We start from the raw sequence: 13323 nt of genomic DNA on the forward strand, positions 1-13323 counted from the left end.
ACAGAGAAGGGGGCCAGGTGAGGATATTCCCTCAAAGGTCCAGTCCTCTGTTCTTAACGCTACCTTGCTAACGCGGGAAATGGCGAATAGTTTGAAAGAAAGAAAGATATATATATATGTATATATTGATATTATTATTATAATGACTTACTTCACTTGTTCAAGCTTACACTCCAACTGAAATTTGCCAGTGATGAAACTGTATCAGTGGGAGTAGAGTACAATACTAATGGGAAAGAGTACAAGCTAGTTGACATTTTGAGGATTTTGAAGTAGGAAATTTGTTGAGCTTTCTGCATGTGAACAGTGATTCCAGTGAGGAGACTGTGTATGCATTGACTAGAAGCGCTTATTTTTTGGCTATTGTAGGAAAGTGAATGCTTAGGGAATACCAGCTTGAGAAAGAGGTGTAGAAATAAGAGTACACTGCAAATGATTTTGAAAAGTGTAAGTGGTGGAACATGCCTATAAGATGGGTATAGCTAAATGTGGGCACTCCCAAATGAGTTAGGAAGGCATCCTGTCCAGTACAAAAAAAAAACAGTTAATGATGAAGGAAATGAGGGACTGGATCAAGGAGATAACTATGGAGTTGAGGAGTAAATCCACAAATTTGAAACAAGTGGAGCAGAGATCTATAAACTTAATCAGATATTTTGTCTTCAAAGTAATATTTATGTACTTTTATGATATCTGGTATTATTCATTAAGATTATGTTAAGAATAATGTAAACTTATCGTATGACATGCTCAGCATTGGCTTTTTCAACATTTTGCAGGTGTGGAAACTTTATGATGCTGGGCCAAGGAGTGTCCAATGCCCCCTTGTGTGTCTTCCCCCAGTTTGTGGAACTGCTGATTCCTTCTATAAACAGATTCTTCCTCTTACTGCACGTGGTTATAGAGTCATATCGGTAAGATGTAATCTACCTTTCTTTTATCAAGTATGTCTTCTGGTCAATAAGACCTCTTGCCATATCTTTTTAGTGATGATAATTCATGTATGGCAATATTTTTTGTTATACATATTTGCCATTTCCCACATTAGCAAGGTTGCATTGAGAACAGAGGACTGAGCAATAGAGGGAAAATTCTCACTTGTCCCCCTTTTCTGTTCCTTCTTTTGGAAAGATAAAAACTGGAGGTGAGGATTTCCAGCCCCTCGCTCCCTCCCCTTTAAGTCGCCTTCTATGACATGCAGGGAATAGAGGGGTAGAATTCTTTCTGCCCTACCTCAGGGGAGAAAGAATACTTCCTACATGCTGTCAGTGGACTGAACCAGGGCATGTGAAACGTTTGGGATAGACCATAGAAAGGTCTGTGGGGCCTGGATGTGGATTGGGAGCTTTAGTTTTAGTGTATTACACAAGGCAGCTAGAGACTGAGTGTGAACAAATGTGGCCTTTTTTGTTTGTTTTCCCGTTGATTTCATGATAGGATGTTCTTTCATTGGGCTGATCGTGGGCTTATGAAGTGGTCATGGGAAATTATTGAAAGGTTTGCAGGGCTCGGCTGTGGATAGGGGGCTTTAGTTTTGAAATGATTTGTTACTAGGGTGATTTGTATTATTTATTATTGGTATGGTATGGTATTAGGACCTTGTTAATGCTGGATGTAGATGAATGAAGGCTCATTAAATGAGATATAATTGTATTGAAGTGTAACTAGACTTGCAAATTTTGCACTCTTAAATGTTGGTCAGTGTATTTCATGCCGTAGAATGAAGCATTGCAGTTATGTATCTGTTTAATCACAGTTTTGATTGAATCAGTATAGTAACCTCCCTAATGATCATTACTATCTAGAACTCACTGATAATATAGGAATTATCTTGCAGGTGGAATACCCTGTGTATTGGACAGTTTCTGAATGGTGTGAAGGTTTCCGACGACTACTAGACCTTCTTGAGATCGATCGTGCACACATACTAGGGGTTTGTATCTATTATATCTGCAATTCCAATATAAAACTAACTGCATTTCCTTCTTGTTTTAGATATTTCCGTGATTATTCCATGCAGGTGTTTTTATTTCCCATGACAGCATGTTAAAATGTCTCCATTTTCTCTCTGGGCTCATACATTTTTTGTGTGATTTTTTTTATTTATTCCAAAGGATACTAGTATGCTGGATTCATGTGGTTTGATTTTATAAAGATTGTTACTACACATATATGATTACATCATTGGGCTGAAAGGGCTGATATGATTTTAGAATCCTTGTAATTGAATGAGTTCATAAAAAAGTTTCTATTTCACAAGAGACCATGAACTTTTCAGGCATCACTTGGTGGATTTCTATTTCACAAGAGACCATGAACTTTTCAGGCATCACTTGGTGGATTTTTGGCACAGAAGTTTGCTGAACTCACCTTTAATTGTCCTCGTATTGCTTCACTTATCCTCTGCAACTCCTTCATTGACACCAAGATATTCAACTATGCTGACTCTTCTCCTGTGTAAGTAATAAGTTTGTGAAGCTTAACATTGTCAGGTAACATTTTATGAATTTTACTTAGCTGTAAAAAATATATTGTCTGTTGAAATGATTGGACAGTTTGCAGTTGTTCCATCCTGCTCAATGACATTAGCTTATCTCCTCCTAGTTAGAATTGCCACTACTGCATTGGTGCACACCAAGATAGTGGCTCTGGAAACATTAAGCAGATATTGTAAGAAGCAGATATTGTAAGAGGGTACCATCATTTGGGCTACAAATGTATTCAGTGACTCAGTTGCAGATGAGATTATTTGTGTTGGGTCTCTTCATTTTCAAATTAAGTATCCTTATACTGGTTTTATTGCTGTTCTGTTTAGTTTATACATTTGGTATATCTATCAGGTATCCAAAGAAGTACTACAAATGGGAATATCTATGATATGAACTCATTGTTAAACACAAGGGAGAATAAGAGCAACCAATGTATTTTTGAGGATTCATTGCAACATTGATGGCAGTTATAGAAATAAAATGGCCTGAATTCATGTGAATACATCTCACTTTAATTATTTGAAGTGATTAACTGGTACTATACAACGTTTTTCAAAAAGAGAGCAAATGGCACGTGTAAAGAAAAACACAGCCCAAAAGTAGAGTGTAGAATAGAATATTTTCATAGTACAGAATATTGTATGAGTAAGGAAGCATTTAAACATTATAAAGATCTTGGAAATTATTGCAAGTGCTTGTAGACATGTTATTTATATGTTTATATTTGCCTTTAGACCCCTATCTTTTAAGGGTCCTGGTTTTAGTGGAAGCCCTCCCTTTATTTTTTTCATTTTCTAGATGATGGAACAGAAGAAGGAGCCCAGAGAGGAATTCTCATCCTCTTTGAGGGCTCAGGATGGGGTGTCTGAATTTGTGCAGATGTAACCAATATGAGAAGAAAGGAGACATAGGTAGAATATTTGAGGAAAGGAACCTTGATGTTCTAGCTTTGAGTGAAAGTAAGGGGAAGAATGGGATGAGGATGGTGAAAGTAAGTGAGCTTGGGAAAAGGAAACTTGTGTGAAGACATACCTGAAGAGATTTAGTATAGAGTGACAGAAGGTGAGAGTAAATGAAGCTAGTGGTTAAGGAATGTTAGATATTTAGGGAAGCAGTGCTGGCATGTGCAAGAAAACTGTGCGGCATGCAGGCAGATGATAGGTTAGAGAGAGAGGGTAGTTAGTGATGGATGATGATGTAAAGCTGCTACGAAAGAGTAAAGGGAGGTGTGTGAGCAGTATTTACAGGAAAGGAATGTGAATGATTAGGCAAGAGAATGCAACAGATCAAGACTAAGAAGCAGAAGTAAAGGAGGGCAAATGAGAGTTGGGAATGAGTATCAGCAAGCTTCAGGGAGAATATGATGTTTTGGAAATAGTTAATAATGTGAGAAGGACAAGACAACATTTGGAAACTCTAGTGAAGGAGGCAAATCAGGAAGTGATAAGAGGCAGTGATGAGGTGAAGAGATGCTGTGAGATCTTTGAAGGACTGTAGAACATGTTTGATGATAGGGTGACATAAGTAAGATGTTTGGGTTGGGGAAGTATGTAAAGTGAGTCATGAAAAGTGGTTTGATGAAGAGAAAAGTGGTGGTGAAAGTCTTGCACAAGATTGAATTGAGCAAGGCACCTGGAGTGGAAGGTACTGTAGTTGAATTTGTTAAGAAGGGGGCTACTAAGTTGTTGATTGGTTATTTAGGATTTTCAGTGTTTGTATGCATCATAGTGAGGTGCCAGAGGATTGGCAGAATGCTTATATAGTGCCACTGTCTCAGTGGAATGGAAACAAAAATCAGTGTTCAAATTACAAAGGTATAAGTTTGTTTAGTGTAACCAGTGATTTTTATGGAAAGTAGTGACTGAGGATGGTGTCATGCATAGAGCACCAGATCAGGGAGGAACATTATGGTTTCAGGAGTGGTAGGGGATGTTGGAAAAGGTGTTTGCTTTGAAGAATGAGTTTGAGAAATACTCAGAGACAAAGAAGGATTTGTATGTTGCGTTTAGGATTTAGAAAAAGTTTACGATGCTTTGTGGAAGGATTTACATAGATATGGAGTGGAAGAAAGCTTTTAAAAGCAGTGAGGAGTGTTTATCAACAGTGTTAGTTGTGTGTGCAAGTAGTTAGAAAGGAGGTTCAGTAGGTCCAAGTGAGAGTGGGTCTTCAGTAGGAGTATGTGTTGTCACCTTAGCTGTTTAATCTGTTTCTGGATGGAGAGGTGAGGGAGGTGAGAGGGAGGGTTTTAGAGAGTTAAATGATTGCTGTCCATTGGAGATGGATTGCTGGGGTGGGGGCTTAGAGGTGTCAGTAAATGTTTGCTTATGACATGGTGCATGTGGAAGATTCGAGTGAGAAGCTGCAGAAGCTGGTTTCTGATTTTTAGAGAATGTGTAAATGCAGAAAGTTAAGGTTAGCAAGGTTATAAGGTTTAGTAGCAGAGAAAGTTAGGTTTTTTGAAGTGAGTTTGAATGGAGAGAACTTAGAGGAAGTAGAGTGCTTTGGATACCAAGATTTGAACATGGCAGGGTAAAGGGGTGAAATTCATGGGCTCATGAAGAAGTGTGTGGAGAGAGAGATCTGTAAGGGCAAAATTGGGTATGTTTTAATGGCATAGTAGCTTTGGTGTTGTATGGATGTGAAGCATATACTCTGGATGACAAAAGTATGGAAGTGGGTGAATGTGTTGTATATGAGATATTTGAGGACAGTATGTGTTGAAGGACAGTTTGTGTTGTGGGGAGGGTTGATCAAATAAAAAATTATAGGGTGAAAGAGACTTGTTGTAGTAAGAGGAGCATGTATGAGGTAGCTGCAAAAGGGATAAAGCGCATTGAAACATAATATTTGAGCAGATTGATAAAAGTTTACAGAGTACATTTGACTGATCATTCAAATTGTAATTTGAGGATCATTGTAATTTTTATTCTGTGCATTATTTCCTTCATTACTAGGGCATTTGAACATCTTTAGATTTTTTTTCTTTGATTATCATTTCACAGTGTTTGCCTTTTACAAAGGTTTTGGATGTTGCCTGCAACTCTTTTGAAGAAGATGATCATTGGACGCTTTCCAAGGAAACTGATGGATTCACACATTGCAGACTCAATAGATTTCATGGTGGAAAGAGTGAGTATATGGTTAACTTGAATGAAAGTTTTGATAAATTTATTCAGGGGCCTAATTTTCATTCAACAGAAATGTTCATAAAAAAGAAGATCCTAGAATACTAATGGTGGAAAGATAGTCATGTTGAAAGTTTGCCCCAAAATGCCACATTACCACATTAAACTAAAAATAAATTAATTGTAATGTTTTTCTTCTTAAGTGTCTATAGTTTAGTTACTATAGCTCCTCAGAATTAAAGCATACATTTAGTTCAAGGAAGCACTTGGAAGATATTTTATAAAACATATTTTCTTTTCAAAGTATTGCCTTACCAAATATTAAATGTCAGTAAAGTGTACAAACAATGGATTTATGAACAGAATAAAGCTTCTTTTTTTTAATCATGAATTAGAACATAAGTGAGTGTCCACATTTGCTAATGACAAAGACATAGGGAGAAGGATGACCATTTAGGTAGCTGATCAATCACACTGAGCTAACCAGTATACTTTTCTTCATTTTACTTTAAAAATATTTCAATTTGACCCCCTTTGATAGTAATCAGTATATTTATACCATTGTATCATGAGTTTAATGAAAAACATAAACTTTTCTCCAGTATGGAGAAGGGATGTATCTATTTGATTGAATGATTATGCCAGATTCCAAATGTATACAACCTTTTTCTCATCTTTCTCTGAGTGCCTTCTTCAACACTGAGTTATCATAATTGAGGAGCTTGACCTGAAGTAGCATGTGGTCGATGAAGTTCAAGTTGAGTTAATGTAAAGTAAAGAGAAGGGATCAGAACGAAAGAAGGCATCTCTCCATGGTACTTTGAAAGGTTGGTTTACTTGAATGGGAGAAAGAATTTATTTAGTTATTCTACAAAATTACTGACTGTCTTTGTGTATGAAAGCTTACCTATACCATGTTTGTTGTAGTTGTCTGAAGTAACTTTATGTACTGTGTTCTGTATCTTGAAACACGTAAAAGCAAACCTGAAGGAGGCAGACGTATGTTTTCTTATTTCTAGCTAGAATGATTGACATCAGATATATATGTATTTTAGCAAAATTCCCTCACAAGGTGGAGGGTTTCACTTATAAGCCCTGGAACTACACTAAGAAATACACCTTAAAGATTTTGGAATTTTTTCAGCTGGAGAGTCTAAGTCAGAGTGACCTGGCATCAAGACTCACCCTCAACTGTTACCCAGATTATATACAGCCACAGAAAGTACAGGTAAATGGTAGCCCAAGTTTTTGTTCTTTAGGTGAAATATGTATTTGATCTATTATCATCAGTTGGGCTGCTATCGTGACTTTGGGGTCTTCTCTAATGTAGCTAAAAGTATGTGAAAAAACATGCTTTATACTGCCTTGTACAAGAGAATTAACTTTATCTGTCTACCTGTCTTTCTATATCTTTGATGCCTGTTTCAATTGGAACTCCCTCAAAGGGTGGCCATGTAATAGTCTCCATAGCTAAATAACTCCAATGCCACTTCTTTGCCTTTAGTGCCTCACCCTAAACAGGCCACTGGCAAGATGGCAAATCTAGCACAGTGTTTGCAGAGGCTCCTGCCTAATGTTCTTGATGACTACTATTATCTAATGCTCCTACCTACTTCTTCTGTCTACTGCATCTACCATTTTGCCGAAAGTAGGGCTAGTGCATAGTGCTCACCGCAGGAAAATGTAGAGTTATGAAAAATGAGCTGTGTAAGTTAAGTATTGTCAAGTGTTACATATGACTTGGAGAGATTGTATGTTTGTAGACAGAATGCCAGTAATCCATATGTTAGTGAGGCAGAAAGAAATGACAGCTACCTGGGTTAGAGAAATGCAACTTGACAACCACTAAAGTGAGGGCTCTCTAAGATGTCACGAACTCTTGTGATACCCAGGTGGATAGTCCTGGTAATATACCTCCCTAATGAGTTAAGTCAAAAGTGGTCTGACTTATAGGCTAACTTCAGAACTTGATGAATTGCTCTGCACCATGATGTTGGCACACTTTTCCTCTTTGATAGGTATTACTTTGGCTTTTGCTTGGGAGCGCTGGCTGCTTTTGTGCCCCTGCCACTAGCTAGACCATGTGATACTCGGAAAGCTGTTTCATCACATGATTACTGTATGACTGTTGCCAGCTCAGTGAGGTATGTTTCTTTTGCTACTCCTGGAATCTTTGGAAATCTCTACCCTCTCATGTCTTTCCCAATGACTGTGGCCAAGCTCATTTTCAAAGACAGGTTTTTCACTTTCTCCAGAATTCATTAGTACTTTCCTTCGTCTCTTCTTTTTCCTTTTTTTTAACCTCTCCATATTTCAATAAAGGCCTTTCCTTGTTGTGGACTTTTTTCCTTGACTGGAGCCTCCAATATAAAAAAGAAGAAAAACTCTTTGTAGTTATAACCATATGCATTATGAAATTATATAATTTAGTTGAAATATATCAATATGATTATTAGCATATGCAGTTTGAATTTATCATGTTGTTGAAAATGTACATAAGAATTATAACAATAGCATTAGATCACCAAAACTAATTAGATCTCAATGATCTGAGAGACAGCTGTAATGAAATATGGTGTATTTGGTAAAGAATTTTAGCATGGCTGTAATGAAAAAGATCAACAAACTGATATAATGAAAATGATAATGGTTTTGAATCTGAGAAAATGTAATGATTCTAGTAATATGAGCATCTCCTCTCTTCAACTGAACCCCTCTGTGTGCTGCAATGTTGCTGCTTTCTTTCTTTTCTAAAGGTATTATTATAGCACTGTTCTCTCAAGCAGTCTGCATGTGTTTCTGTCCTAAGGCTTGGACTCTAGTTGCTGATGCTGCTGCTTCCCATAGTTTCTGTATAAAGACTGCTTACTCAAGGATTGACCGATGTATACCTTGTTATTGCCCTCTGACAGCTAAACTGTGGATTTCTTTTCCTCTTTCTGTCTATCCCTCTTCGTATAACTTTTCTACCTGTAAGAGCTAGTTCTGCAAACTCATGGAGCCATTATTTATTTCTTCCTTCTCATTCTCTCCCTCCATTTCTTTTGCTCTAGATGTCATATGACTGGGCGTGGTTTGTCCAATCCTTGGCAGTCACTGAAAAAAAAAGTCATGTTTTTCAGTTGCTGTGAAATATGGTTATCCTCCTCATTTAGTTCATGTTTGTATATTTGTAACTTAAAACTGCTTTCTCTGTGTTCTAGAACTGCATGAAGAATTCTATGGTGAAAAGTCAACATTTGCATTATGTGTATAAGTAGTAACCAGAATTTAGGAGGAAATTCTCTATGTGCCACCATCCTTTAGGTATTTTTCATAGTCTTGTATTCTGTGTTTACAGGTTGAGGTGACAATCCTGGATGTTTTTGATGAATCAGCTTTATCACAGTCAGTGAAGGAGGAGATGTATAAATGCTATCCAACAGCTCGCTTAGCTCACCTCAAAACAGGTGGTAACTTTCCTTTTCTTTCAAGAGCGGAGGAAGTTAACATTTACATCCAGGTAAGAGTACTTTATAATTGCCATTCCAACTTAAAGTCTAAAACTGTGTCAGTAATTGTTGTGAGTACAGTATAAATGTATAATTTTTTTACTTGTCCGAATTTATGTAAACTTGTTTTTCATATCCATCCATCAGAGTTTTGACAAGTTCTCTCATGTAAGCTCCAGGCACACACTGTAAATTTTTCTGTTCACCCGTTATTATCAAAGAGGATTTTGCTTTCAAGTTTGGCTTTCCCACAGTTGTGCTTACTAGACTTTACTCCCAGATATGTAAACACATCCTCAGCTTCCAGTTCTTCAACATTCAAATTGATGATACATCGAAACATCCCATCTTTGAAAGCTAAAGTTGTACCTTTGCTCACTTACACTTTTAATATCCATGTTCTTAACACATTATGACTAGATAGAGTGAATGAAGTAATGAGAGGATGTATGAGAGATTTAGTATGGCAGGGAATGAACTGTGAAGTAGTAGAATGGGTGACACATTATGGTTTGAGGTGGCTTAGGCATGTAGAAAGAATGCAAGACGGGATTTTACAAGGAGAGTGTATGATAGTACGATTTCAGGTGTTTGTGACAAGACAACCTGTGACATGGCAAAATAGAGTGGAAGAGTACTAGTACGATTTCAGGTGTTTGTGACAAGACTACCTGTGACATGGCAAAATAGAGTGGAAGAGTACTAGTACGATTTCAGGTGTTTGTGACAAGACTACCTGTGGCATGGCAAAATAGAGTGGAAGAGTACTAGAGGGGAGAAATAGGGGAAGAATGCATGGAATGGTGTATGCAAGGGAGGTATGTAAGGATAGGGATGAGCAGAGACTCTTTTTTCCGTGGCCACTCCCCTTGATGAGAGTTCCCAAAGGGATTAGGCATCAGAGATATAGATAGATTGATATACATCATTGAAACAGCACACCATTCTGCTCATCTTATCCTCTGATTCAACAAACAGCACAACATTAGCTGAATACAACAACTCTGGTAACTTGTCTTATAATTTACCAAGATTTAATAATACACTGCTGTCACCCCGCTTGACTCTCAACTTCCAGCAGTGTCCTCTTCAAAAAAAACATTAACTTCCTACCACTGAGAGCTAGTTACCTTTCGCTACCCTAAAAATTTGGGAATTTCAAGTTTAATCTAGTGTTCTTTTCTTCACTTAATTGAAAGATATTTCATATGACATTAGAAAATAATATACATAAGTATGATCAGGGCATTAACATCCATCTGCAAGTTTGGAGAAAGTTTGGTAGCCTTATCAGCACAGGTTATAAATACAGCCTACTGAGACCTGCTAGATACATGTAACATGCGGGCTACCCTCAATTTTATTTTATCATTTGTTTGCTTTATACATCTGTGCTTTTGTGGGTTTGGAATTACATTGTGGCAAATAGAGTACAAGGAATGATATATTTAGGTCCCAGGTAAGGAGAGATGAAAGTGAGAAATACATTATTTAGGAAGTATGCCTTGAAAAAGTGTGATTTTCAAGAAGTTGGGTAAGCTGGATGAATAAACATGTGTAAAGAGTTGCATAAAGCCTAACCAAGAAATTTTATGCAATTGAGGTGGTTATGATAAAGAATAATGGGAAAAGATAAGAGTAATTGACTGAATCAGAGAGTACGCATATTTGTGAGGAGAGTGTGAGCCTGGATTAGTTTGCTAAGATTTCCAGTAACATATGGTATGAAGGAGATTTCTGTGGTCCATATTTTGTGTACAGTAGATGCCTCTTAGACTGAGCTCATCGCAGTTCAAGTCTTCAAGCTAAGAGGTGGACTTGTTTAGAATTGCATGATACTTTTCCAGTTTTCATTGTTCATATTTTTCTTATTGTGAATATTGTAATATATCTCATGACTTTTTTAGGTTCACCTTCGAGGTTATGAGGGCAGCCACCTTAGTGCTTCAGACTCTGGTACTCCTGTTGACCGATAGCACCTGTGTAGGTATGACAGAACAACATTCCCATCCTAATTGGAATTGATATGTTTTCATCTGAATGCATGTTTGAAGGTAAAATTGATAATGATGTAAGAAATATTTTTATCTGATCTTGTCTAACTTTTCTTGAGTTAAGCTAATACTGTTGTAAGGGGAATGATTGCTACCAAGGTTGCCCTGAGGTCTATCACCAGGTTTTAAATGGCTAGTGTTTCCTGTAACTGTCAAAATAAAACCCTAACAACAGCCACACAATGCCTCATGCATGTGTTAAAAGCATTCTCACCCCCAGTATTGCCTGTTGTTGTTTGACCCACTGCAGAGTATTGCTTACTTGCTTATAGTTAGTTCATTGTAACAGTCACATTAGAATTGATCAAATATTTTGCTCTGTATACAAGTGGATTAAATCACCGAGTTCCTGAAGCCAAGTAATCCCCTTGATGTACCTGGCATACTGAAAGGAATTTAACAGCACATGGCTTTAACGGAGCCATCAGTTTAATGTATTTCACACTGGAAATCCAATGTAGTGGATATGCAAGGTAAATCTTTCTTTGACTCAGATTTTGTTTGTTCATTATAAGAACTAGGGTTTCATCAAACCTCTGCATGAAATTACAACAATTCTCCAATATCCATAGATGAGTTGAATGGTGTTTTAGTTAGAACTGTATTGTTTTGAAAAGAATTTTACATAGTACATGAAAATAGTATCGTGAAGCATTTACGGGCCGCCCAGGTTCAAACGCTTAGATTGAAATCCTGGTTGCAGCAGCTGGTCCACAGCCAACTCAGCTATTCATCCACCTATAGGGATAGGTCGATAAAATGGGAACCTAGCTCAGCCAAGGGTATATATATATATATATATATATATCTAGCATTAATGAGATGGCCTTGATTAGGGCTATAGTTACCTGCACTGTCTCACTTTACATGAAAAGATATAAAAAAGTGGTTGTATAACAATGACACTTTATCCTGTTTATTGTATTAAATAAATTGATTGCATAGCAATTAGAATTTTTTGGCTTACTTCATATGTTAACCTGAACACTTCTTTCATCTTCTTGGGATGGATCAGATATATACGGCCTTGCACACAAATGTAAATGCTTTTTTAATTTCCACCTTGCAATACAAAGAATATTTGTTAGTTAGATGAGACTTATGTTTCAGGTCATATCACCAATCTGATATACAACTTGCTTCCACTCAATGTTATAATCATTTTTTCAACATCTTCTTTATTACTTTGAGCCGTGATCACTGTATAACATGTGTCCTTCTCCTAACAGTCTTTGTTTTTTCCATTTACATTCATCTGTACAAGTCCTTTTAATCAACCTGTCATCTACCATTATAAAGGACTTTCATCCAATGTCTTTTTAATGTTTTCCCCTACATATATTTCACATCTTTAATCCTTGCTCTCTTCATTCACTTATGCTGTTTTACTGTACACTATAATTTTCCATCTCTCTTTTTCTTCTGTGCCTCCTGGACCCCCCAAAAAAAACTATGTTACAATTTAGCTTTTCATCACACAAGTTTCGTATGTACTATACACTTAATCCTTCACTGCAGAAATCTTAACATCCAGTGTATTCTGTGTGTGTGAATTTTCAAATACTCTTCAAGAAATATCTCCATAATTATGTTATTTGGATTAGCTAGGATATAATTTTCAGAATACATGATATACAACTCAGCCAGGTGAAAAATTGTCTACTTGTGCTGTAGACCCTTTAAGTTATGCTATTCCACTGCCAGGCATATGAGGTACACCAGGCATACCATCATGAATATTTCCTGCAATTTGTAGTAATTTTGGAATTGTTTTTGTTGCAAACAAATTTGATTGCCAAGAATTTTCATCAATAGTACTTATTATAACAGTTCAGGGTATTTTCTCTCTATCTGTCTGTATATCTGATGCCCATTCCCAAGTAGGGATATTTTTTAGGCCAAAAAACTTTTTGTCTCAATATTGAAAAATAATGAAAGTCTTCTATATTTGAATTGATAATGTAAGATAAACCAAAATGCTTTCTTTGGCCGACAGTTACCAAATAAGTATGGAGCAAGTGATTATGAAATTTTTTACTCGTAACCTGCCCTTTTTTTTTCTTTTTTAATAGATTTGCTTCAAAACCTCATCCTAGCATGTTTCTTCATGCTGAGTATGATTCTAGGACTGAATTATTTTGGGGGGAACATTAAGTTTTGTAAT

The 13323-nt window shown here is 36.7% G+C and overlaps 1 protein-coding gene across 2 annotated transcripts in view; it reads left to right on the forward strand.

Moving 5' to 3' along the window:
- LOC139762469 (maspardin-like) overlaps positions 1-13065 on the forward strand; it is a 20814-nt gene extending 7749 nt beyond the window's left edge. Inside the window, exons 3-9 of one of the 2 annotated variants that reach the window (XM_071687383.1) lie at positions 780-914; positions 1838-1933; positions 2327-2457; positions 5510-5618; positions 6759-6842; positions 8955-9116; positions 11013-12609. In XM_071687383.1, coding sequence (XP_071543484.1) covers positions 780-914; positions 1838-1933; positions 2327-2457; positions 5510-5618; positions 6759-6842; positions 8955-9116; positions 11013-11081 — 786 coding nt within the window. In that variant the 3' untranslated portion in view covers positions 11082-12609. Of the gene's footprint in view, positions 1-779; positions 915-1837; positions 1934-2326; positions 2458-5509; positions 5619-6758; positions 6843-8954; positions 9117-11012 lie in introns of both variants that reach the window. The other variant, XM_071687384.1, reaches the window with a different exon arrangement.
- The last annotated feature ends 258 nt before the right edge of the window (positions 13066-13323 follow it).

Source organism: Panulirus ornatus, chromosome 43 (genome assembly GCF_036320965.1).
Source record: "Panulirus ornatus isolate Po-2019 chromosome 43, ASM3632096v1, whole genome shotgun sequence".
NCBI lineage: Eukaryota > Metazoa > Arthropoda > Malacostraca > Decapoda > Palinuridae > Panulirus > Panulirus ornatus.